We start from the raw sequence: 26,120 nt of genomic DNA on the forward strand, positions 1-26,120 counted from the left end.
CGTTACTGCTTGTGTTGTGATAAAGTAACGTGACCGTGTCATAGGGCGGTTGAAAATTATCTTGTTGATCTCTGTTTAGTGTTTTTAGAGAGACATGTGACAATTCAGTTTATATTCGCTGCCTAGCACCACCAGGTTGTGTAAATGTATGTTTTCCCACAGGTCTGGAATGTAGCGTGCGCCCTCCCTTGAAACTGAGCATGCGCAGAACATGTTGTAAACAATGAGACTATTCCAGACCGTCTCCAGCTTTGTGTCTACAGTTTATCTGTGCAAAATTAACAACGGTATCCCTCAGCTCCGCGTGTATTAAATAAAAATGTTCCATGGTAAGTATTGGGACACATTTGTTACCAGATGTCATCAGGTACACTTTGATTTTTATCGACATCTTCACCACTAAGACGTATCAAATGTGTTGCGTTACAGCTTGAAATCTAACCTCGAATGACATACTTGGGCGTGACAGCATGCGAATGAACCGACTATTATCGTTATAATGTATCCAGTTTTCTATTTAGTTGTAATCGTTGATATTTCACCCCAAAGTTGTGTACTTTACTCTTATCAGTCTAGATTTTCATCTGAGCAGCTTCGCTCATGCTCTCTGGCTGCTAAAGCGGGCTTGTTGGTTAGCAAGCAAGCTAGCAGATGCTAGTAGTGTGGTTGGTTCTAATAAGATATGAAATGTTGGATTCTAAATGTGGTTATCTGGAACTGCACTAGCACTTGCTTTATGACAAGAGCTACGTAATGTATTTGTGCTGCCTACCTAAACATATTTGACACTGGAGGGCAGGGATTTATTTGTTGGTAAAATCATTCATATTATTGTGTACTTTGTTTTTAGTGTATTGTTTTTATATATGATGATTTTAATGTAAAGTGTCTGAGTGTCATGAAAAGCGCTATATAAATAAAATGTATTATTATTATTATTCTGTATTATATCTTACAATGTGTGTCAGCTTTATGGATGGCATTTAATATTAACATGCAGGCTGATGGCTTGCTAAACAAAGAACACTTTTGTCATTTATTTGATTTTCACTTGTCTTGGTTCATGTGCTAATATTACAATTTTATGAGTAATGGCCAAACTAGATGAAGTTGTGTCCACGCTGTTATACATACATTTTTTTTTTTTGGATGTATGGTTATTTGTTAGTAGGAGCTGTTATTTATTATAGTCTTCCTGGAACTGACATTTTTAATTGGCATTCACTAGTGGTTAAGAAACGATTCTGGGAGAATTTTGTCATGAATTTATATTCTATAAGTGTGCTGAAGTAGTAATTTAAACTTTTATTTCGTGGAAAAAAAGCATGAAAAAGAGAGCTAAGTATCACATTTCTCTACATAGTGGTTATTAAGTTCATCATCAACCGCTGGTGCTGAGGTGTAATGTGTTTTGTGTTGTAGGGAGCTGAAGCATGGAGGTGGTTCTGAGCAGGCTGAGGGGGCTAAGTGCTGATGAACTGCGCGAGGAGTTTGCCCGAGCAGGTGTCAAGTGTGGTCCTATTACCGCTACCACCCGAGCCACCTTTGAGAGGAAGTTAGCTCGAGTTCTGGCCGGGCCAGAGAGCGGCGCCACTGAATCGGACAACAGCTGCTCTTCAGCGGGTGTCTTGGGCGGTGCGGCCTCTAATGCAGATTATGCCAAACCTGTGTCATATGCCGCATCAGCAGTGGCACCCACCACTGCTGCAACAAGCGGCAAACTCGATGCGGCGTCCAGCGAAGAGCTGGACTTCGGCTACGGTGTGGGTCTCAACCCTCCAGAGGAAGATGAGTTCTCCATGAACGCAACCTCAAACAGCTCTAGGGAAGGCAGTAACTCTCAGTGCAAAACGGAAACACCTTCAAAGTCAGCACAAGTGTCCCCAACCTCTTTTTTTGGAGTATGTCCGCAGTGGGAAGGTGTTTTGGCTAGAAATGGTAAGACAGACTCTGCTTGTTACTTGTCCAACATATTTCAGTGTTGCGTATAGAGTGTTGCATCACAGTTCAGGATCACTTGCCAGGTGATCTTGAATTTGGGAATCGAAGGAAAGAGTTTAGATGAGTACCGAAAAAAATATATTTGTAAACCATGACTAGACTTGGTATGAAATTGTAACGCCAGTATAATTTCACACAGTCAGAATTTTATCATTCAGAGAGGAAAGAGCTCTATTTTCTTTGATAAGTTAAACATTTGGCTTCATACTGACTTGAGGCCAAAGTCCAGTCTAAAATATTATCGTGTGGCTTGTTTGTTTGTTCGTGAAATCTACCGTTTGTCCAGTTTCTGTATTTGTTTAGAGTACTTGTTGTTGTCTGAAATCCACATTTGTTTAGTGGATGAAAACATAAATTGTTATTTCTTTGGTGGTAAGCAGCAAGGCAGTAGGACTGCATGAACTCTCCGGAATAGAGTATGGATCTAAATTAATCTTGAGCTAATGTTAACCTGGCTTTTATTGCAATTGCGAAAGCAGTGGCACTTTGTAGATCCCCATGAAAATATGATTTTACAGGCTGACTGAACAGAAGGGAAAATAACAACAACAAAAAAAGAATCCTTCACCCACCAGTTAGAAAGTCACCGTAACACATAGCAATACATGAAAGAAGATGTAGAAAGAGTGGAAATGGATAAATGCCGATTGTCAGTGGGTTTATTTGTCTGCAGAGAGAGCACACGTGTACACGGATAAGAAGGATGCCCTTCAAGCTGTTAAGACGATGAAGGGAGCGCGCTTCAAAGCCTTCCCCAACCGTGAGGATGCTGAGAAGTTTGCTAAGGGTGACTATTTCCCCTCTCCCAACAAATCTACACCGTGTGTATCTCCTGTCAAACCGGGCCTGGTCGTAAAGGGTAAGTAGATACAAATCTCTGTTTTAAAAAAGGCCCGAATCAAGACTCTGTTATATATTTTCTCAGAATCTCAATCTGGGTTTCATCAAGTTATGGCACGCTGCTCTTTTTGGTCACGTAGAAGGCCAGCACTCCTACAAACATGCACAAGTCTGTCTTTTACTGCCTGATAGAGCAGTGTACAGCAGATGTTTTTTGGTAGGACTTCATCAATATCGTGGTGAGATCCATCATTCTTTCCAAGTTTTGTCAGCTCAACAGTAGCTGATGCTAACCGATGCATAGGGCACACCAGCCTTGAACAATATCTGGAGTTGTTCCCCAGCAGTGCCTGTCCTACACTTTCATTCTCCCTCTCCACTCCAGACAACATGGAGGTTGATACCATCAACCGGGAGCGGGCCAACAATTTCAAGAGCCCACGCACCCAAGACCTGACCGCCAAACTGAGGAAAGCAGTGGAGAAGGGCGACGAGGTGGCCTTCATCAAGCTGGTCTGGGACAACCCACGCTATCTCATTGGTTCAGGGGACAATCCCACTATTGTGCAGGTGAGGATTTAATTCATTGTGATGTTTTGGTGCACTCAGTCTCAGATTATATATTTATTGCAACTTTCTGAACCAGTATCTTCAACACAGAATTGATCAAACCTGTAGTAAATGATGAGGCAGCATTGTTTGAGCTCGTCTGAGTAGTGCTGCTGTGATATCTCAAACTCTGTGTGCTATTTATAGCGATGCATTGGCCTTACTTAGAATGCTGTCGTGTGTTTGATACATGAACGTCAGTGCCAACCTTTCAGCTGATGCCCTCGTCAAGCTTGCAGTTGCTAAGATGAAGACAAAAATATGACCTAGTGTATGTTTGTATCATGAATCTTTTATCTGTTTAAAGACTCATTCAATATGTTTTCTTTTCTTTTTTGTCTAAAATTCAAAGTTTTAAATCAGTCTTAGAAATTGGTCTTTTTTAACCAACATATTTATTGCTGTTATATGAAAAAATACCTGCTGTTGTCATTAAAAAGATAAAATCAATATTGGGTGCTAAATCCCTAACTTCAGCAGGTGATGGAAAGGTCAGCTGCATGAAGCATTCCTTCCTGTTGACAGGAGATTAAAGAGGACTATGTGCTGATCCATACAGCTGTTCCACTGTTTTCTCTGGTTAGGAGGGCTGCCGGTACAACGTAATGCACGTGGCAGCCAAGGAGAACCAGGCACGAATCGCCCAGCTGCTGCTGGACACCTTGGAAAACCACGAGTTTATGCGCCTCATGTATCCAGACGACCAGGAAGTTATGCTGCAGAAACGTATCCGCTACATTGTAGATCTTTACCTCAACACTCCAGATAAGGCTGTAAGTTCTTTCACCTTACCAGCACAACACCAGACTAAATCCGATTACTTCTAAATAATGTTCATATCGTTTGTCCGTATGTTCCAGGGCTTTGAAACACCGCTCCACTTTGCCTGTAAGTTTGGGTGCCCAGACGTGGTAAATGTGCTGTGTTCGCATCCTGACAGCGATAGGAACTGTAAGAACAAGGATGGCCAGAAGCCGTGTGATGTAAGGGAGTTTTATTTTTAACCCGTTATTGAACTTGGTTACATGCGCACTGAGTAAGAGAACCTTCAGCATAGCCTGGGTTGTAGTTGCTGGTGGTTATTACACAGAACGTATTCATGAATGTGTACATAGGGAAGCTGTCTAGCAGCTACTAATCCTTGCACAGTGGTGCGCTGGCAGTCGTTTCTGAGGGGAGGTACAGTTATGCTCGCTCGGGTCTTGAAGCCGTGACCTTTTAGCAACAATCACTCACTGCACATTAAAGGCTAAAATTAGATGAGCAAGTTGTTTCCCCGGGTAACCCATCAACGCGTGTATGTTGTCGGTGGCACACACTATATATCCCGAATTGTTCTTTCTCTTCCACAGCTTATTTGTAGCAGAAAAAATGAAACCCAAGAAGTGAAGCAGAAGATAAGTGACTATTTGGAGGGTAAGGATTTCTGAAAATATAACAAGTCTTTGTTCCTCTTCTCCCTGCCTCCTGGAGGACACAGAGAAGTGCCATTTAGTGTAGACACAGTAGATGTGTTCACAGAGAGGCCTGATTGAATAGAAGCAGCATGTTGCATCCTGTAGTTTCAATTTAGCGTCAATGTTGATTTTTCCTTTTTTTTATCTGTTGTGTTAGCCATAGTGGCCGATATAAGGAATTAGGCTAGAAAGTTACTTCAGTAACTGGCTGTGGTTACTACTGAATACATTGCTCACCATGTTCCAGCTCAAGTGTTTTTGTTCAATCCCCTGAGAGTCAGCCTGGGCTGTGAAAAAAGTAAAAAGTTGGATAATTTGACAATTGCCGTGTTAGACTGGTACTGACGTTGGAGAGAGAGCATGGCATTTGGCATGAAGTTCTGCAGAGATGAGGTTTGATTCCCACTGATCCGACTCAATAACAATATATGTCTTTTGATTGTGTGTTGTCTCACAGACCGCTGCTTTATCCCTTTGCTGAGGGCGACCGACAACACCTCTCAGCCCGTCATCGGTGGTCGGTGGTCACCTGAGTCCTCAGAAAGTCTCTCGCTGACTCAGCGGCACACAAGAAGCCCAATGGATCCCGTGATGACTGTCACAGCCTTCGCTGGCCCACTGAGTCCTTCGAAAGCAAGTTCTTTACCCGATTACCGGTCTACGCTTACTAAATTCCAACGTCTCATCATTGCATTGCGTTAAAAACATTCAGTGACCAGCGCATGTTGTTTCCTCCTGTAGGCAGATGATTTCCGTCGGTCCTGGAAGACACCGCCCAGAGACAGGGCGGTGTTTTTCCACCACATCCTTATGTCTGATCCGGACCGTGGGGCAGAGAGGGTGGGCAGGTACGTCCACAACCTCATTCTGCTTATGTTGTCCACATAACTTTCTATGTATTCTCAGATATACTGTGATGCTATTGTGTTGTTTTAACAAAATTTGGATCATATTAGTACTGGAAATGGTTAAAAAACACTATGAAAACACCCGTTTTTAAATCTAAATAAGTCATCCTTTATCTCCAGAGACCTGGCTCATGAGATGGGCCACCCATGGGCGGAGTACTGGGACTTTCTTGACAGTTTTGTGGATCTGTCATCAACTGACGGGCTCCGCAAGCTGGACGAGTACCTTAGCAAGAAGGATTTCAGCCCACGTGCTCACGAAGAGGCTGGGGAGAATGAGACCAGCAACAGGTTCAAAACCCCCTCTCCAGGTACCTTCACCCGCTCCACGTCAGAGAAGCTGCGAGTGCTGAAACTAAAAATGCGCTTCACACATTCCAGATCACCCTCTCTGACTGAATCTGTTAATTGGCGTTGTAGTGTAATCAGTGTCCTCAGATATAGCTCCTGTATGATACACATATTATATCAAATGGACATGGAAAATATTTGACAAAGCTGCCATTAAGAATTATATGATAAGATGACACTGTTATGACAACTTTTAAGTCTGTTTTGGTCATTCATCGTCCCTGGTTGCAGGCAAGCTCAAAAAGTTCTGCAACTCTATCTCTGTTGGTGCCTTCCTGGATGAGGGTGATGACATCAGCCTCGAGGAGATGAAGAACCGGCAGAACGCAGCGCTCACCAGCATCACGTCCTCTGCCAAGGACTGCCTGAAGGGAGCAGTGGGCGGCCACGAGTTCCACATCCTGCCCATCCCGCTGCACCACCGCGGGGCTGACCTGATCGAGACGGCGGCAGAGCGGGACCTGCTGTGCTGCTGTGACGACGGCCTCCTGACGCCCGGCGTCGTCTGCAAAAACGGGGTGTGCTCCTCCTGCAGAGATAGGACTCACAATGGAGACCAGGTGGCTCCTCCTCGCACCTCCCCGTCCTCCCCCTGCCTGCTGTCGCCCATCTCCAATCTCATTCCGGAGTTTGAGCGCATGTCTCTGCAAGAGTCGCCGGACAGCCCCACCAGCTGCAGGGAGCGGCGAAGCAGTGGCGGGAGCCGGCACAAGGAGGTCCGGGACTCCTACAGCTCCTCCTTGGCCACAGACCTCAGCTCCGGGCTGAACCGCCTAGCTCTTGGTCACAGCAGTCAGGATGGTGAGACTGTGGAGGGGGCAGAGGAGAGGCGCAGCAGTGGCAGCTCAGAGGAGTACTTTGAAGCAGAGGAGAGTCTGGAGGTGTTGGGCAGGACTAGGGGGTCAGTATCAGGGGGGCGCAACTTCTGCGCTCGGTCCAAGTCGTGGGACCATGGGGGGAGGGACCTGAGCAGCTCAGGATCCTCTGGGTCCTCTTATAAGTCCTTGGATAACTCCAATGAGTTCCTACCCAGGACCCCGCCGCACATTAGAAGAGGACTTTTCATTGACGGGTGAGTCTGTCTCTGTGGAGGGCCATGATGTTGTCTTAGATAATGTTCCACAAGATGATGTGTCATAATCTTAAGTAGCGTGTCTTGTTTAATAGTTTTGGGTGCTATAGTCTCTAATACTGGGCCAGACAAGTATACTGCTGCACCAACTGACAACACACTCCAGTTTGACTGCTGTTTGGGGAGTGGGACAGGCAGCTAAAGGGTTTCATGATCCCAAACTTCTGAGTTCAGACCATAATAAGACATTCGATTAATCTTGTTCATCAATGTTTTTACAGGGATTCACCGTCCAAGTTGGACCGAGAGGTCCTGTCAGCAATAGAAGGCTTAGACCTCGATCCCCAGAAGTATCCCAGCATTCACAAGTGGAAGAGCACAATGGAGTCGTACACAACATCGGACATGCAGAGGTTCGTAGGCGTGGCTGACATTTTATTGCAATGAATATTAGTCTCTATAATTGGTTCCCTGGTTATACGGTGTGTTCATGATGCTGCCGTGGCCTAAAAAGAGAGAATTTTGGTCTCATTGGCTTATTAAGTCTGATTATCAGATTACAGGCTAAATACTGTTGTGTTCAGTTTCAGAGTTTCATTTTGGCATGAATGCATGACCGCTGTTGTTTGTCTCTTGACTGTGATATTATTTACGTGTACAGTCTCCATCATAAAAGCATATTTATGGTAAGATTAGATAGTCCTGTATTAGTCCCAGTCTGTGTTCTCTAAGGTTGTTCCAGAGAATAAATATGGTGCATTTAGACATATCTTAGTAAAAAATGCCTCCACACTGACAAAACCGGCCAAAGAGGCTCTTTTGATGCAAAAATAATGTTTATTTCATGTGCAAAATGTGATTTAAAAAAAAAAAAAAGGGGGGAAAGTTTCAGTCACAGGACATAGCATCTTAGTTGCTGATGATGGCATCGAAACATGTGCCGTGTTTCAGTGTGTGGGAAAAGGTATAAATCGCACCAGGTTCAATCAGTGTTTTTGATAATCAAGCCGATGCAGCTAGGTTGTGGTTGTTTTATGCTGTAGGACAGTAAAATCTGTACTCGTTGTACCGTTCAGTATTAGTCGCAAAGTAACGATAGTGTAAAAGCAACTACTGACCGGTGTTGATGTCGTGTGTCGTCTAGCTGGCCCAGCCCCGCGGTGGTAAAACCGCGACTCAGGATGCAGCACCAAACTCTTGGGTCCCCGGTCAGCGGCCCGATGTCTCCCACCGGTCATTTCAGTCCTGGCCGGCACGCCGCCTCGCCGGACTTCAGCCCCAGCCGTTACAGCCCTGCCAATGCAAGCTACATCCAGCGCATCCGCCTCAAGCACTTGAACGAGCCTAACTGACCACTCTTCTCCCCCACCACGGCCATAACCCTCTCCTATTCCTAACCCACCCCCCCACCTCCCTTTCCCCCTTAAAAATCCAGCTGCACCGAGGTGGCTACACCACGGCTCAGAAACCCTATACCTAACAGAAATATGCACAAGTGTCTGGAAGATTTGTATTAATCATTTATGGTACTACTACTCATGTAATACAGGAACTCTCATCACGTTGGGTTGTGATGTACACTCAAGACTTTAAAAAGGAAAAAAAAAGAAACCGTGATAATTGATGTACTGTACGGATGTGGGCCGTGTTGAATTGACGGTAATGTTATTTGTGGCAAGTGTGAAGCACCTGTGTCATAGCCTGAGTCAACTTTTTTGAACATTGTGAATACAAGCCACACTCCCCAAAGTTAGTTCGTCACTAAAACATTGGTGCGCAATCCTCAACAGGATGTCACCAAGGATGTTCTTTTAAAAAAAAAAAAAAAAGTAAATTGTCAATATTTTAAAAGTTATTTTTTGTATGTTGGTCAGTAGCACAAAAATGTAATGTTTTTATTAATTGTGTTAAAAGCGACTGCCATTTCCTATGTTTTCCTCAGTTCAGGAATTGCCTTAATTTTCTGAAGAGATGGAGCAGCTCTCTGTCAGTTCGGACACTCTCTCTAGCTCCTACGTGACACATCTGGAAATAGCAACCTCACTGGCTGCATCATCCACAGATGAATTAGGGCAAACATCGGAAAAACTGATTCGACTGAGATCTTCCATGTTTTTATTTTGTTCTTCAATAAATGCATACATTTTCCATCTTTTCTCGGTGGTTCCTGGACACGTCTTGACTTTTCCTTTCTGCCACAACCAGCGGCCTTAGACTGAGCAATTTGTATTCGTTTCTCTGAAATGTCCTTCACACACAAGCATCTCCCACAGTGTGAGGAAGAATATCAAAATCAGTCGTCTGGGAAGTGAAATTTCTCGTCTGGGCTAAACCTTAAAATTGCGAAGTCTGAGACCACCTTTTAAGCAATGTTTAAGTCACTAGGGGGCTGAAAGACTCTGCAACTAAATAAACAAAATGTATTTCTTAGCTTATTATAGACATCTTCTTAAAGAACTGCCTTACGCTTACAGAAAACCCAACTGATTAGAGGAGAGCTGCACAGAGTTGGATGTCTTCCCAGTGGGATCGGCAGCATTCGCAACCCTTCTCACTGTAAAGTTTGACACAGTGTCAACTAGCACGCAAAGAACGCTCAAAGTTATGTCGTGAATCTCTTCCAATGGTTCAAATTGGCTGACAGTAAACTCATGTACACATGGCAGGTACTTGCATTTTTTCAAAACATGTAATGGTTGAATGTAAATGTACTAAAACCTGCTTTATCCAAATTGTTACTTGGGGATGAATTCACTGCTGTATGAGGGCTGATCAGCTACGTCGTCTAGGTCAAAGAAAGCCAACCGTTCATATTCAGATTGAGGAACTAGTGTTCTGAATGTACATTTGTGAACTAAACCTTTCATCCGAGAGCACAAACTACTTCACTGAGAAGATTGTATTGTTGTCTGTGTGCTCTCAGGTGACAACAGATCTAATTCTGGTCTCTGAATGTTTATGAATGTGGAACTTTGCAAAAATGCACCTAAACAACTTAAAACATGCTTCTTGTGGTTTTAGCATTCTGTGCTTTAAAGGTTCTTTCATGGTGAATTCTTTCTGTATGTCTCGACCTCATTTGCTTTCAGCTAATCAATAAAACATCAATCCTACTTAATTGCTTGTTTTATGTACTTTTTCGAGATATTTCAGGAAAGAAATGTGACGGAGACGGAGGAACCTATCATTTTCCTTTATTTACTACAGCTACACCATACAACACAATAATCTTCACACTTCAGCCTACTGTAATAATAGATGTAAATGCTAAGAGCAAGATCTGCATTGACGACAGCTATACAAACACTTTTTTTTTTGGTTTAAAAATCTGTCACTTGTGAAAAAATCCTCACTTACATTCAGGAGCAGCCGTTAATCACTTCTGCTGGCGTTCTATGGCACGGAAGTAATCGCAACCACAGAGTCTCATTAGATGATGGTAGTTCAATTACAGAATAAGAACATCAAAAGTAATTTTCAAGACACTTAAGGAGAAAGCTGAGCTTTGACCCTGCAAAACCACCTGACCAGGCATCGGAGTCCCAGAAACACTGGCGTGCGTTGGGCCGTCAGGTCCGTGTTAGCTTGTCCGGGGGCATGAATCCTGCGTCTCCCAGAGTTCTGAGGGCCACCCTGCCGCTGGGTCGAATGGTGAGCCATGTGATGCTGCCGTTATTCAGGCCCATACGTAACCAGCCCTCTGGAGGAAACTGTAGAGCCCTGAGAGAACAAAAGAAAGATGTGAGCACTGGAGCTACTTTATATTTACACGGCGCTTATTTAACAAAGAATTTGATGTGTGTGATCTTGTAGGTGACACAAACCTGCAGACGAAATAGCGGATGACATTGGCATGACACACGATGATCTCGTAGCTGTCCTCCTTCTGCTTGGGGTCAGCCCGGTGGATGTAGCGGCGGAAGGCTGCCTCAATGCGAGCTCCATCTTCGTGGTACTGCTGGAGGATTGGTAGAGAGGTTGAAAGCCTGCTTTGTCAAATGAAAGGGTTCCGTTTGAACCCCTCAGTCAGAGCCAATCGATGAGGCTGCTGCGCATCGTAGGGAATGTATGAAGAGTTTGGTTCCAACATGAGGCCAACTATATGGAAAATGTTACTTCTACTAAAGCACTGAATCACTGAAGGCAGACGCTGTTTACGTGGGTTATTTAAAGGATTAAAATACAGCCAAACTATGTCTTTATATTTTGGAAATGAACTCTTCCTACGGCACATTCCTGTGGCAGCGTACTGATGGATTGGCTGATTTCTTTTAACAAAAGCTTCGCAGGACACCTGCACAGACACACGGGCAGCAGAGAGATACCTAAACAAGGATGTGTAAATACAGAAAAGCAGGCCTACGACCCGCTCTGGAGGTAGAGGGCATGCATCTTCTCTCACCACAGCATCGGGCTTCCAGTGAGTGACGGGTGGAACGGGCTCGATGGGCGCCCCCTCTCTCAGCAGATCACAGCTCACGAGCTCCACTCCTGGACCCGTAACGACATTCAGGGCAGGGAAACATGTTAATATACATTTCAGCATTTAAAGCAGGTGCATTTTTACAACGATAAACATGATATGAATAATGTATCCACAGTGGTATGTATTACCCAACAACTTGAAACATGTGTCAAGCAGAAATGTGTTCAAGTATGAAAATGTATCATTGACAGCGTAACGACTCAAAAGACAAAATGAGAACTAATAAATCACTACGAGGTAAAGTACACGGTAAATAGTTTAGCTATGACGGCTTTTAAGAACCACAAATATAACAATATGTACGACGACAGCAACATTACACCAGTACCATGAACCTTCATTTGGGATTACTGGTATTGATCAGCGCAGCTCTAAAAAGGAAGTGTGGCATCTATCCACTACCTGAGAGGTGTTTGCTGATAATATTGGCCGTCTCTGTGGCCCGGGCCATGCTGGAGTGGATCATCACATCATACTTGAGTCCCAACGCTGCCAACCGCTGGCCCGTGAACTCCGCCTGCTCACGACCTGGAAATGGAGACACGACGGCCGTTAAAAGAAAATGTGGGTCGGACAATCGGCAGGCAAAGAGATTGTTCTGCTGTCAGGGTGGTACAGTTGCATGTATGTATACGCTCAACACATTGATGCTGGTTCCCAGACTGCTGCCTATTCAGCTTTCCAGGGTGACTTGGGTGGAAACGGGTACCTAACGGAGTGAGGATCCTCTCCTTGTCGATGGTGCCACTCAGGTTGTACTGGGAGTGTCTGATGAGCAGGATGTTGCGGGTAGCTTTTGGTTTACTGTTGTCCTGCTCCGAGCTGGGGTCTTCACTTGCTGGAGCGGTGGTCGTCTTCTTCTTCCCATTGGTCAGTGCAGATGGGTCTCTCCTGAACAAAGGGTGAGATCAGGTGATCTTGAGATTAGGTGGCTTTGTCTGTCTCAATTAACTTGAGGGGTGGTAAACTGGGTTAACACAAAATGATTTAAGATCATGATCAGTATAATATAACCTCTACACCTCTTGTTTTTAAGAAACACGAAACTAAACTAATTGTTTGAGCTATTTCAACATAAATGTCACCGTGGTGGATAGCAGCTATTAAATTGATCCTAATTTGACGTGGTGCATACTCCATATAAAGTGGTAGGACGACAATTGAGGGGGTGGGATCAAATAACCAAACAGCAAAGAGACAGCGCGCGTGAAGGCACGTACTTATCCCAGTTAAAGTCCCACGCGTGTCCAGTCGGTGCTGGTGTGTGGCTGGCAAGTGTCCACGCCGGCTGCGCCGCTCGCAGGACGGTCAATCTCGACCACCGACCGGCCGCCTCTCCTCCCCGCTGCTCACCGAAGTATCCGCGGGAGTCAGCGGCGGCGGCGGCGAACACCAGCACGGCAGAGCCTCCGGCGAACCCACAAATTAGTTTTAAAGTTTTCCTGTACGACATCCTGGCGAAGCAAACTACTGCTAGCTAATTAACGTTACGAAGGTGCTAACGCTGTTTCCCCCTTACAAATGTATGGCTTCCTAGTTATTTCAACGGCGTTTGACTATTAATCCCGACTCCATCAAGGGGTGCAAAACACGCGTTCTGTGCCACGACATGTACCCGGGCGGTGGCTGTTAATTGGGAACTAAAATTACCGTTCGCACCAGAGATAGCAAGCTAATAAAGACAGCAGTTTCCTCCAAACATTACGGTGACTCGCTTGAGCCTTCTTCTTCTTCTTTGGGCTTTAACGGCAGATTGCATCCTCGGTGTTATATTACTGCCCTCTGCTGGAGGAAATGTAGCGTTTCTTCTGCCAAATCAATTGTTTTTTTAGGATCTTTATCATGCTCAGAAACGTACCAATGTTGACATGCATATCAGGACCGGTGAAACATGTATATTTCAGGGGTCTCGCATTGGGGTATTGGCTCCATAGACCACAGCTGAAAACAAAAAGAGCCAAGAGACCATCAAAAAACAGGAGTAGACATTGGGATTGGGCCACTGTCTCTCCTCCCCCCTGACAACTCCCACCCATGCTCCCATCATTTCCGCTTCCCTTCTTCCGCAACGATGACGACTTCCGCTCATCACCCCCGCACCCGGCGTTTGCAATTGTGCACAGATCCCAACATGTGCCGCTTGAGAGCGCTGTAATCCCTGAATCCACAGTGGTAACCGCAGCTGGAGTTGCCCTGATTAATATTCTCTCTCTACTCTCGATTGTAGCGCCACTGTGTAAAATCCATTCAACATTTGAGTGGGGCCAAACTAATGAGCTTATGAGACACTGGTTTACAATGTATAGCCGCACAAATGTACCAAATTACAGTAACATTTCAACTCTCTTGAGGCCTGGTGGGTAAAGACATTTTAGCAATTTAAATTACACTTCAATTGATGCCTATTGCTATACAATAATCATAGCGAATTTAAGAATGGAAGTGGACTTTCTGTAAAAAGCAACGATGCCAGGTTTGTCCATGTGTGCACGCTCAAACAACCATTAAAATGCAAGATGATAAGTGAAGTTTGGTGTTTCTCTGTCCCAGAGGCCGCTGCCTGTCAGGACCAGAGCTAACATTGGACTAGTCTTCAACTGTGAGATACATTTAGATTTTCCATTCATCTAATATTCATCCATATTGATCGAGTCGGTTAGCATTTGTGAGACTAATTATTCTCATTTGCGAGATGTCCGGGTAACAAATGAATCGTGCAGAGCGACAATCAACATTACAGCTCCGATCACTTACTTCTCCTGGCTTTGCACGGAGGCTCCACCTTTTCAAGCGGTTCAGTGACCTCACCAGTGGGCTGGATTGTAAGGGTGGGATTTCCAGGCTTCCAGTGAGTGAGCGCTGTGTATTCCTGCCTCTCTGTCTTAGGATCTATGCGGCTTCAACGATAGCAAAGAGGTACCTTTTAAAAAGCCACAGAGAGGCCGATATATTGGATCTTTTTTTTCTTCTACATGCGACTCCAATCGGAATAAATAATAGAGGAATGTGGAAATTACAGAATGCCCAACAGCGCTGGAAAGAGATTTAAACCCACCAAATACATCCCAGTGTCCACTGCTGCCACACTCCTTGTGGGATCGAGCACTTTATTTTTCGTCTTCACGTAAGTTTGCATCGCTTCTTGTTCTCATTCGTTGCGTGTCGGGTTTTTGTTTTTTTCCTACACTGTGTTGTAGCCACAGATTACACAGACGAGAGTGGATTCGCAGCTCGGAAGTTTGCATGGGTGGATTCGGTCACTCAGGTAGAAGAAGTGATTATGAAGGAGTATATGGTTATCTATCCCAACGGGGAATCTGCCAGCGGTTCTGAAATGGGTTTTGCAAAACGCAGCAGTGTCTTCACGAGCAGCCTCCGACAGACCATTCAGCCATAGGCTTGTACCTGCGAGGCAAACTTCCAATAAGCCGTGCAAGTTTAACGCCGCTATTGTCGCGCAGGAGACCGCAGCTTAGGCCGCAGTTACTCACGTTCCATTGAAGAAATGCCGCAGGCAGTTGTTGATACAATTGAAATGGTTGCATTGGCTCAGCAGGCGGTTGTGTTTGATTCATGCCCACTCGGTTGGGATCGATACAGTGTCACATGACCTATCAAGAGGCATTGCAGTCATGGGAAGCCTGGCGTCCCCTGAGTGGGAGTCCTGCAGGAGTCCTCCACCTATAGGTTCTCTTGCACCCACCACCATGTGTCACCATGTGTGTACAGCCAACACTGCCATTTAGGTTTTCCTTTGGAGGAGAAGAGGGATTATGGGCAACCCCTCACCGAGTACACACGTCCCTACCCTCTCAAATACAGATATTAATTCAAAAATCATGTTGGAATCCTCTGATCAAGACTGAGGACTATTGGGAAAGATCATCCAACCTTTAGCCTATGCAGTCATTGCCAAAGTATAAAACTGCAGAAGGTGATAAGGTGGAAGAGGGTTTTAAAGACCGGATGTTATTGTGGATAATGGGAACATTATGGGTTGGGTAGGTAATGTGTCACTGTTTTCATAATAAGCTATTTCTATCATGTATAACGCATATTTTCACTTAATATGTCTCTAATCAACAGCGGATTTTGATACAATATCGTGTGTGTTTGTATCAGTAAATAATGTATTGCTTTTTGACACGGATCTGTGTTGGATGCAAAAGTGTGACACCCAATGTGCTTTTCTTCACTTGTATGAACGAGAACAAATGCAGGAAGACACAGAAAATGCTTTAAGCTGCACCCTAAGTGGTTTTGCATTCTCAGTCTCAGGTCGATGACCGAGACTGAAGGTGACATATGGTGTTTGTGGGTTTGTGTCTTTAGGTCGGATTTTAGCTTTAAAAATCCCAGCACTCCTTGGTGTGGTGTCCAGGGCTTTGCATAAACAAATGGGCTGATTTACAAGCCGTGTAGTGGAAATAATGTGTTGTGATTAAATTAGAGATCTGCATTTTGTTTGCAAATAGCAGGAGTCAGATGTTTTTTTTATATAGTAGCTGCTCTATTGCTGGGGTTCACGTCAATCTACACATCAAGGTCCACCCCCCCCCTGGTTGAGGATGAGGATTAGGACTTTACTCGGTTGCTCCTTCATTCCTCAGTAAAAGGTCCGGAGGATTGAGTCTACACGCACAAACCATATAGAACAGCGGTGTGGTATCTATATTTTATTAACCAGAATAACATACAAGAAGTGCAAAAGTAGGAACAGTTTACATTTCTATGTTGCCAACTTTGTTTGGCAACCACAAGCTTAGACATGCAGGGGGGTTAGAGAACTATACTCAGTCCATCATATACACTTGTGTGCAGCAGAGTGCCAGGGACACAAATATATTTTTATTTCTAGGCCGCAGTGGGTTAAAGGTCCCGCTGTTGCCAGCAGGCCACTTGGTGTCATATGAGCAACGGAGGATGAGACTTGGGGCCAGCACTGGCTCTCTCACACACACACACACACACACACACACACACACACACACACACACACACACACACACACACACACACACACACACACACACACACACACACACACACACACACACACACACACACACACACACACACACACACACACACACACACACACACACACACACACACACACACACCAGCACACTGTCCTTAGTGTGTCACTGTGTTTGGCTTTCTAACGCCTGACAGTTTGTGTTTCTCACAGAGATTGAATTAGAACACATTCGTACAGAATTATTTATATCTCCACAGCATGACCGCGACTCATCACAAAAAAATACTGACGATAAATTAAGCTTTTAGTCGCGGTGTAGCCACCATAATATTATTGAAATGCTCATGCTAAAGAAACGGTGCAAGAGAAGAGTGTAAATGAAATAGAGTGGACGCTCTGGGTTACTGCAGACTGTCTATAGGCACAGCAGCCTTGCAGCTCTCCTCACCAGCAGCTGGAAAGCCTCTTCTAGTTTCTGTACACATCTAATTTTGAACCTTTTCATGGCAAATATTTCCTTGAAGTATATTTGAAATGCTTAATGTGGGCTAACATAAAATTTTTGACATGTATGTAACTTATTGTACATTCAACAGATGGCCAGAGTTGTTGGTAATGTCTCTTTGTTCACCTGTCCCCTTCTCCCTTTGCAGTGTTGTGGTGTTCTGCGTCTTATTCATTGAAAATCTAAAAGCACAATTGAATGCTGCTTCATTGATCTTAATTCCCGCCCCGTGTGCGATTATGTATGCGGAGCTGCTGTCGTGTCTTTGTCAAGCGGTTCAGCAAACAAGCTTGTAACCATCAATGCTTCGCTGCTTGGTATTAGTATCCGTTAGAGCCCGTTTGCCTTCCTTTTGTGTTGGTTTAACCCGTGCTGTTTATGCTCTGTGTGGGAGCCAGACCGTCTTGGCTGCCTTTGGGTTTAGTTTGTTTATTCAAATGTGTGACGAGGATATATTGCCAGGTTTGAGATGTCGCAAGGACAGAGCACGTCTCAGGAGGAGGAAATTACCAATTGACATGTTATGAATGTGCATCTATCGAAGCAAGAAACCAGAGAATCTCAGCCTCCCTGATGTGATTCTCATGTGCAGCATTATGAGAAATGAGCAGGACCTTTGTGTCATACTCACACAACTTTAACCTCCAAGTGAGCTTTACAAAATATATATTCCATGACTCCCATGAGAGCAGCACATTTTAGCTCTTAGGGCAAGCTCATCAGTATTGCTCTTCAACTCCCACTCATCTTGCCATCAAAAACATTCGCTTGAATATTACTATTCTGTCCTCACACACTGGCACAGCATTAGGTTTCAGCTCCTTGGCTGAGGTGGATAAGGAACTATCCTGTCCTCATGTCACACAGAGGATAAAAGTTGATTATCTTGGCAGGGCCAAAAGTAGCCCACAAAAAAATATTCCCTCAGCCCAAAATCCATGTGGAGCAGACTTCTGGTTTGTTGAGATAACGGGATAAAAACAGTAGCAGGTCGGTGCGGTGTGAGTAGCTTCGGCACCTTGAGTGATGGTCTGCAGATTGACAATTGCAGTGCAGGGTTATATCAATTCTGCTCTCAGGAGGTACTTAAGGTGACAGCCAAGTGGTCTTATTTCTCTTTGAGCTAATGTAGGCAACCTTTACAAATTCGCATTTTTTTTTCATTATAGTCTTATTGCTTTTGACAGCATATTTTAGCCTGTGCGCTAGTTTATGTTTCATTTCCAATTGTATTGTGGTTTATGGTTTACCACAAGGCATGTAAGATCAACACAGATTGATCACCAATCCTCTCTGCTCCTGCAGCCTCACAGCTTTAAAGGATGACTACGGTTTATTTCCCATAAATGTGGCCTATTGTGTCATTGTTGTTTACATGATGAAAATACAAGTAGAGATAACGTTGGAAGGATTCTGTTGGATGTTTTTAAAATGTCATATATCAAAAATCAAAGTCTCATTTCAAACAGTGGAGACAGCAGGAGAACTCATGGTTTTACTCCATCAGGAGCTTGATATGTCTGAATCTGAACTCCATTGCTCATAGCATTTTTAGCGATCGAATGGGAGTTTTAGACAAAAGTCTTGATCTACTGTATCAATGGTCTAACAGTGTATGTTTCTGAAGGGACTTCTGAATGAGACTCGTATGGCTAACCAAACAGCTAATACATCACACACACACACACACACACACACACACACACACACACACACGCACACAAACCAGGCATGCCCGCCCGGTCAGGGAGCCGCCATATATCTATCTGTCGGAGCTAAGGTATGTCCAGCTGTTGTGTCTCCTCAGAGTAAAGCTCGAGAGTAGTGCTTCTCATTGGGATCAGGAGTCCAACAAAGGTCCTTTTAAAGAATCCTAGAAACATAACATCAATATTATTTGTTATCTCAATAATGTAATTACTTCTGTGTTTACTTTGTGTAGACCATCTCTTCTCCTGCTTGCAGTTCTAGTCAGACCCAACATTGATTACACTGTGGCCAGAGTGCAAAGGCAAACTTACTCTAAAGAGAAAGGCAATCTTGAACTGCCACCTCGTCTTCCCTCCATCATGGTTCATGTAGGCCTGAGCAGCAGGCTGCTGGCAGAGCTTTCATACAGTCAGGGCAGACTGCCTCTGTCGGCATTGATGAGTGAAAGAGGCCCAGAGAATAATAGGCCAGGTCTTCTAATCTCATTCCATCCCAGCCTTCCTGTCACTGCTTGACAACTAGGTTAAGATAATGCTGACAGATCCTCTTCCCTGGCTCTCAACCATGCATCCTAGAGCAGGGCAACTGCCTACTCTACATGCCACACAAACACGAACCAGTGACAACTTTAAATTACCTCAAGCTTCAGGTCAAGGCAAGTTTACCTTGATTTGGTTCCTCTGTCATTTTCAATAAAATCAACATTGCTGTCACCAACTCTACAAAATGAACACAGTTATTATGTTGTAAAGCTCCATTTTAATGATGTTTGTACAAAAAAGCAGTTTCCTTTTGTTATTGTACATTTTTTGAAAAAAGGTTCTGAGACTCCAAAAATGCAAAGTACCGTTACAGTGCTGTTACTGAAACAAATGCATTGCATAATTCTTCACACTATATACAATGTTTGTTTTGTGGAAGGATTTAAAAGGAGTGCTAATTTCAAAGAAAGAGCCATCTGCATAAGACCGTATGTCTTTAACAGGGTGAGATCATTGTTTGCAGATTTGCATAATTTATCATAAATGAATAAAAGCACAGGCATCCTAATCTGGAACAGCAGGTGATAAAATAATCAAAATTGTAGCATGTCCGCAGTGCTTTCTAAAATTAGCCTGTCCTCTTTCCACCAAGCTCTGAACTTGTTTTTCTCTCTTTTGTAATATGAGTGAATCTGACAAATGTAATTTGTCTTTAAAAAGAGAGAGGAAAAGTCTTGAATTTGTCTAAAATCAGTAGAGTTGGATGAATATTCAGATTTATTTCTTCGTCCCACTGCAGTTTGCGACTGCGTTTCTTTCTCGCCGTCTATTTAAAGTCCTTTTGGTTTCTCTGAAGCGGTGACCTTCTGGAGCTCTGGTGCTTGCCAAAAAGTAAATAGTGCCTTGTGATGCCATAGTTGAGCGAAATGGATCCATGTGGATTCAGTGCAGAAAGCAGTGTGTGGGTGAAAAGTGCGGGAAAGTGCAGCGAGGTGCTCTCACAGTTCGCTGTGCTCCACCAGCCGAGTAAGCCGAAGCCGCCTGGAAAGTCTCCTCCTGGGGAACATGTGGGATTAATTTTAGACCTCCAGCCTCTCCCTCCAAGGGTGTCTCCACCCTGTTCCCCTCATGTTGTTTTACCGGAGGGAGACCATGACTGGTAATAAGTAGAAACAGAGGTCTATGTCTTAACACCCTCAGCCAGAGTGGCTTTCTGTGAGATCAGGTAGTCTGTTGCAAATCGAGGCTCCCAGTGTTTACAAGAGTGAAGCAGTGTCCATCTCTGGGACACAGAGGAAGACAGACAGACAGACTGCGATTATAAGGGCAGGTATTCTGCATTTTTGCCACTTTTGAAGTTAGTGGAGATGAGTGGGCACAGCAGACAAAGCCACTACCCATTCATCTGTGTAGTAGAGTTCACCCATTGAGCTGTAGGCCAATCCAGATATAAACATTTTGGACTTGAAGCCACTATGTGTAAGATTGTTACGTGATTATAACCACTTTCATGTTGAATATTCTGAAACATAAAACTTCAAGCTGATACTGTTCTTGTATAGCCATCCGATGGGTTTGCGTGAGGTGATATTCTATAAATACAAGTGGTCGCTCTCGTCTTTGAAGCCACGGATCCAGGCGGCTCCAGCCAGGCTCGCCGCTGTTAGACTTTCACCCAGTCCCTTTGTAGTTCACTGTAGAGGCGACCTTATCCTGTCACATCTGTCACATGCTATTATTTCACACCACGCTGGACAGTTTATGAATAGGCATCAGATATATATATTGATATTTATTGGAGCGTAACCTGCTAAATGTCATGTACTTATAGATATGTCCTTTCTTGTTCATAGACACATATGCAGGCATGAGCACACGCAGCTATAAGAATACAGTTTGGTATATTTCAGTGACATCCAAGGAATTGTGTTTTTGTATAGCTTATAGTGGTTCATCGTGTTTTGCATTAGCTGCTGCCTTCCATCCAACCCTTTTTAACTTTCGCCCACTCTCCATCATCCACTCTCATATCTGAAAGTGTAATGGCATCATGCTTGACAGTGAGGATATTTTAGAATGAGGTTAAATTCACAATGCACAAATTCATTCAGCCCTCAGGCCGTCACCATTCTCTGTGGATTCCAGGTCCAATTCCACCTAATATAGTGTGTCTGAGTGTCATGTAGAGAGCAATATCTGCCACAGTTTAAATCATGAAGCTCGTTTTCAAAGGTCAGAATGTGGAACTCAATTTGAGGTTCCACGTCATCCAGTTTCAATACTTTCATTTACTTTATTTTTAGTTCCATGGATTGTTTTATTTAGCTATCGTCGCAAACCAGTAAGAGACCCACTCGTGCAGCTGTGCTATTCGTATAACCCATTTTGGCAGACATTATAAAAACGTGTAGTGAATTAATACCATTGATGATGGGGAAGGAAGTTGTTGACCACATCTGTGACAGAGGCAGTGCTCTGAACCTTCTGCTGGAGAGCATCACAGCCAGCTCTAAGCGGTGGATTTCCTCTGCTACACTGTTTTCTTTGGCCCAGCTGTGTGCAAAATTCTGCAGAAAAGCCTGCGATTTTTATGTGAATTTTATCCATGTACAGCTGATGAGGTCATAGTTGCTCTATCTTTGACTGAAAAACAAGGAGAGGAAGCTTCACTTCTCACTCACACTCCTTTGGAGATAGTGAAACACATGCAGGAACTACAGTAAGCTGTTCACTGGCTCTATTATTGTTATGTACATAGCACTTTAACATTTTAATGTGATATGAGTCAGTCAAGCAATTTAATTGGGTGGTCTGGATGTATTTATTAGGTGGGCAGTGTGGTTCTGCAGCTCTCTCTCCGTATGCCCGCCTTATCTCTTCCAGAGTGAGGATGTTTTCTGTTTGTTTGGCCTCCTGTCTTGGGGGAATAGTCTTCACACCAGTAACCTAACCCAGCATTCATTTGAAGGCCGAGGAGCACATCATTTACGAACAAGGTTAGATTTAGTTTGTGGGGTTACAGGTTGAGTCATAGAAACTCCTGTTCGTGACTACCGTATCAATGTTTAGGCTAATGTTAACTTGGTAATGTATTTGGAGAAGTTTACATTCTACAACTCCAGCCATTAAAAGGGAAAACTAAACTACTAAAAGTGAAAGCCCAGCCAAACAGAGTTGTTCCTTATCATACATATAATAATAGCACTAACTAGCTCTAAACAGCAATACAAGAGCAATGCTGAAGACAGTGTTTTGTCAACTAACTCTTGGAGCTTACATTAGCTTAATTAGCTAGCTAGCTGCGGCTTAAAACTGCTGGCTAGAACTGGGAAGCTTGCTCTTGTGTATGAAATCAAGAACCCATTGTTTGAGTGGTTTGCCACCATTATCATTGTAAACTGCATACGTGCAGAGAATGGAAAGCTTGGGCGGGTCTTGGTGAATGACCTATTGGGTGTTCTGGATGTAAGGCATTGTGCCATGTCGCTGTGCAGCCTCAAGTGCTTTAAGTCCTCTAACTAACTTAAAGTCCCAGGTAAGGAGCTTCATCCGAGCTTATCTCTTCCAGACTGAGGAGGGTGTTTGTTTTGCCTCTTGTCTCCGGGGAATTGACAGAAATTATCCATGTTGAGAGATGAGCTAGAACCTAGAGCCCGACCTTTTTAGTAAAACAGTTGATGCAACCTCAGACCTCACACACTGACTATACTGCACAGGCGGAATTGTGCTCTGGCTGCAAAGTGCAAAATATCAACAGACCTGAAGCCAAATAAGTGCTGAACTGCAACAGGGCCCTTGGGTGTCGGTGCTCAGAGCACCATGGAGTCAGTGCCGCACCGCAAAGTAATGACCCCAAATAACAGATCTGACTGGAAAAACTTCATCTTTAGTTGTTCGGGTTTGACAGTTTCGTGGTTGGGCAAAAAGTTGCACAACTCTGGGTACCGTCCTTTCCAGCTCCGTGTTATGTGATGTTCAATGCCTGTGAATGTGCAGTTTACCAGACTACTCCAAGATGTTCAAGTTCCAGTCAAATATTTACTTAGCTCAGTATCTCAAGTCCTCGCCAGCCCTCTCTTCGACAGAAACTCTTCTTCAGGTCCACTATACCCATATGTTTAATAATGCAGCAGTTATGTTGTACCTCTTTGCATTATTCCCATGAGCATGCTGGCTTTTAGCATCACTAAATATCTGGCAGGATAATATGCGAGTATCAATTGGTTTGTTTTATTGAGCGTTGTACAAGACTCTGTTCTCTCTGCCCTACATTCTGATCCTGGACATCTTCCTCTGCCATGTGTTTCGTGAAGATGTCGGCTCGAGTCAATTCACACTGTCTCCCAGCGACTGTATATTCACCTCTCTGGGAGTTCTAATCTGCCATGGTCTAAATGACGAGCGGACGACTGCAGGCAGGTTGGCTTCACAGTGACAAGTGCTGCACAAACACCTGTGATTATTCATGTCCCGAAGCACGATGCCACGATGGGGTCTCTGCGTTCAGTTTGTGATTAGGGAAAAAGTCTGAGGAGACGCATATGTTTTCATCTTCTCACTGCGGCAGGTTGAAACCCCCCTGATGTGCCTGTGGGTTTAGCCTCGCTTGCACGATATGTCTTGCTCCATGTCAATGAAATCATTCGTGGTCGGGGCACTTATCTGCAACGGGCCCCAGCGTTCCCTAAGCACATTTCTGCCACCACTAATGCGTTGGGTAAATTCAGAAGTTCCCCTTGAGAATGTGGACAGAATGTTATTAGAGAGTTTTTGGTCTTCCTTGGAGACTCTCTGTCGTGTTTTACTTTACAAGTTTTCTTTCCTGATTTGAGGAGAATCTCTGGTTTTCGGATTTATTTCATCAAATATTCAAAAACATATTCCAGCATCACAGTATTATTTTTAAACACTTTGGGTTTTTAAGATTTCTGAACTTGCAGTATCCCTGAGGATCTTCAAAAGTAAACGGGAATGCATTTCTTCATCATGATAAAGCTCAAAGTAATATCAATGCATTCAATAATATGGATTAACTACATAAGAGTGCAGTTCACAGTTGGCCTTGCCACAGGAAGTAAACCGTGCAATTTGGTCTTTGGCCTTGGTGACTGACAGATGTAGTTATTGTTTGGGGAGACTTAACAAAGCCAAGAGCAGGAACTGCTTGAGAGATGACCATCCAGGGAGCCACAACTCTCATGAACAACCTCGTGATTGATTTGATGGAAAGCCTAAATGAATAGTTTCCAGAAGATTGAGGAGGTAGAGCAGGAGGTGGAGGAGGAATCACAAAGAAAGTGCTGAGCAGTCAGAAACTACACCTGGCTCTGGGAAGCACTGACAATGTAAAATTGTTCTGGGTAGTGCAAAAAGGCAGCAGTACAGCTGTCTCAACCTCTGAGCTAAGACCTTAAGGAGCCCATACGCAGTTTTAGCTCACATGTCAAGTTTCAGTCGGAACCCTTGAAAAATATCAGCTCAGCTGTGGCAGTGGTGGGCAAGGAGTTAGTGTTGTTGTGTCTGGAATGGCTGAGAAAAGGTCGATCCCTCAGCAGGGGCGACAGGGAATGTGACGACAGCTGCCCATGGAGCCTGCTTTCATGCCACATGGGTTGAGGTGTGGTGGCAGTTGGAACAGGAGAGCACTGGTACAGATATGCAGAGCTCAGGCTAAAGAGAAGAAAACTTAAAAGACCAACATTCCTCCAGGCATCAGCCTCCTGTTTCAACTGATTCCCACAAAATGTTATTTTTAGACCATTACTAATACAAGTCAGGGCACAATGTCAGGAGCCTGTCATGGCGTTTAGTCAGGTGGACTTTAACAAATCTGTAAAATCTTTGTAATGCCTAATTTGTTATGGTAACCATCAGAAAGAGACTTCCAGTGGTGTACCGTAAGAATGTACAAAAGTGGCCTATACTATGTATGTACAGTCGATGCATTGTTTGAACACAAGGACTCCGGGGAAGAGACAAAATCAGCACTGTGCATTAATGGTATCGGTAATAGGATTAATAATGTTAATAATGAAGATCGTAGTAGGTGTCAGCAGGGCCATGGCTGGTTGAAGAACCAGTGTCCAGATAAAACTGCGGTCATCCTGTGAGGCGAGAAAGCACAAATACTCCGGGGAAGAAGTAAAGTTAGTAATGAGCATTAATGGGACATCAATGCATACAGACGGAGGTGAAGAAGAGGAGGAGAGAGGTGCTCAGTGTAGGAAGTCCCCCTGTAGTTTTTGCCGATACCAGTTTGTCCATGGGCCGGTCCAAGGCAAGCCAGAGCCAGCCCTAACTATAAGCACTGTCAAAGAGGAAATTCTTAAGCCTACTCTTAAATGTGGTGAGTGTGTCTGCCCCCCGGACTGAAACGGGAAGCTGGTTCCACAGAAGAGGAGCTTGATAACTGAAGGCTCTGGCTCCCGTCCTACTTTTTAAGACTCTAGGAACCACAAGTAGCCCTGAATCACTGGATCGCAGCTCTCTAGTAGGGCAGTATGGTACTATAAGCTCTTTAAGATATGATGGAGCCTGACCAATTCTGGCTTTGTAGGTAAGTAAAAGGATTTTAAATTCTATTCTAGATTTTACAGGGAGCCAGTGCAGAGAAGCTAATACAGGAGTAATATGATCTCTCCTCTTAGTTCTTGTTAGTACACGAGCTGCAGCATTCTGGATCAGCTGGAGAGATTTAAGAGACTTATTAGAGCAGCCT

At 44.1% G+C, this 26,120-nt stretch overlaps 3 protein-coding genes across 7 annotated transcripts in view; 2 read left to right on the forward strand and 1 right to left on the reverse strand.

Moving 5' to 3' along the window:
• Window positions 1-202: 202 nt before the first annotated feature.
• Window positions 203-10,339, forward strand: ankle2 (ankyrin repeat and LEM domain containing 2). Of its 2 annotated transcripts, XM_079269497.1 has the most exons (13): window positions 203-329; window positions 1,423-1,938; window positions 2,675-2,860; window positions 3,227-3,411; window positions 4,035-4,223; window positions 4,311-4,433; window positions 4,803-4,866; window positions 5,365-5,544; window positions 5,653-5,755; window positions 5,936-6,126; window positions 6,398-7,238; window positions 7,520-7,651; window positions 8,383-10,339. In XM_079269497.1, exons 2-13 carry the CDS (start codon window positions 1,434-1,436, stop codon window positions 8,588-8,590), a joined length of 2,907 nt encoding a protein of 968 aa, XP_079125623.1. In that variant the 5' UTR covers window positions 203-329; window positions 1,423-1,433; the 3' UTR covers window positions 8,591-10,339. The 2 variants fall into 2 exon arrangements, with proteins under 2 accessions (XP_079125623.1, XP_079125624.1); XM_079269498.1 differs by lacking the exon at window positions 4,311-4,433.
• Window positions 10,340-10,416: 77 nt separating this feature from the next.
• pgam5 (PGAM family member 5, serine/threonine protein phosphatase, mitochondrial) lies at window positions 10,417-13,451 on the reverse strand. 4 transcript variants are annotated; one of them, XM_079269991.1, is made up of 6 exons: window positions 12,945-13,451; window positions 12,434-12,615; window positions 12,127-12,252; window positions 11,641-11,729; window positions 11,063-11,193; window positions 10,417-10,958 (listed from the first exon to the last, which is right to left on the reverse strand). In XM_079269991.1, exons 1-6 carry the CDS (start codon window positions 13,175-13,177, stop codon window positions 10,808-10,810), a joined length of 912 nt encoding a protein of 303 aa, XP_079126117.1. In that variant the 5' UTR covers window positions 13,178-13,451; the 3' UTR covers window positions 10,417-10,807. The 4 variants fall into 4 exon arrangements, with proteins under 4 accessions (XP_079126117.1, XP_079126116.1, XP_079126115.1 ...); XM_079269990.1 differs by having other exon boundaries at window positions 11,063-11,196; XM_079269989.1 differs by having other exon boundaries at window positions 11,641-11,733; window positions 12,125-12,252.
• A 1,147-nt stretch (window positions 13,452-14,598) lies between these two features.
• zdhhc8b (zDHHC palmitoyltransferase 8b) overlaps window positions 14,599-26,120 on the forward strand; it is a 58,085-nt gene continuing 46,563 nt past the window's right edge. The window contains exon 1 of the mRNA XM_079270620.1: window positions 14,599-14,848. Within this exon, the coding sequence (XP_079126746.1) occupies window positions 14,745-14,848 (104 nt within the window). The 5' untranslated portion in view covers window positions 14,599-14,744. The remainder of the gene's footprint in view (window positions 14,849-26,120) is intronic.

This window comes from Melanostigma gelatinosum, assembly GCF_949748355.1.
Source record: "Melanostigma gelatinosum genome assembly, chromosome: 6".
In the NCBI taxonomy this organism is placed as follows: domain Eukaryota; kingdom Metazoa; phylum Chordata; class Actinopteri; order Perciformes; family Zoarcidae; genus Melanostigma; species Melanostigma gelatinosum.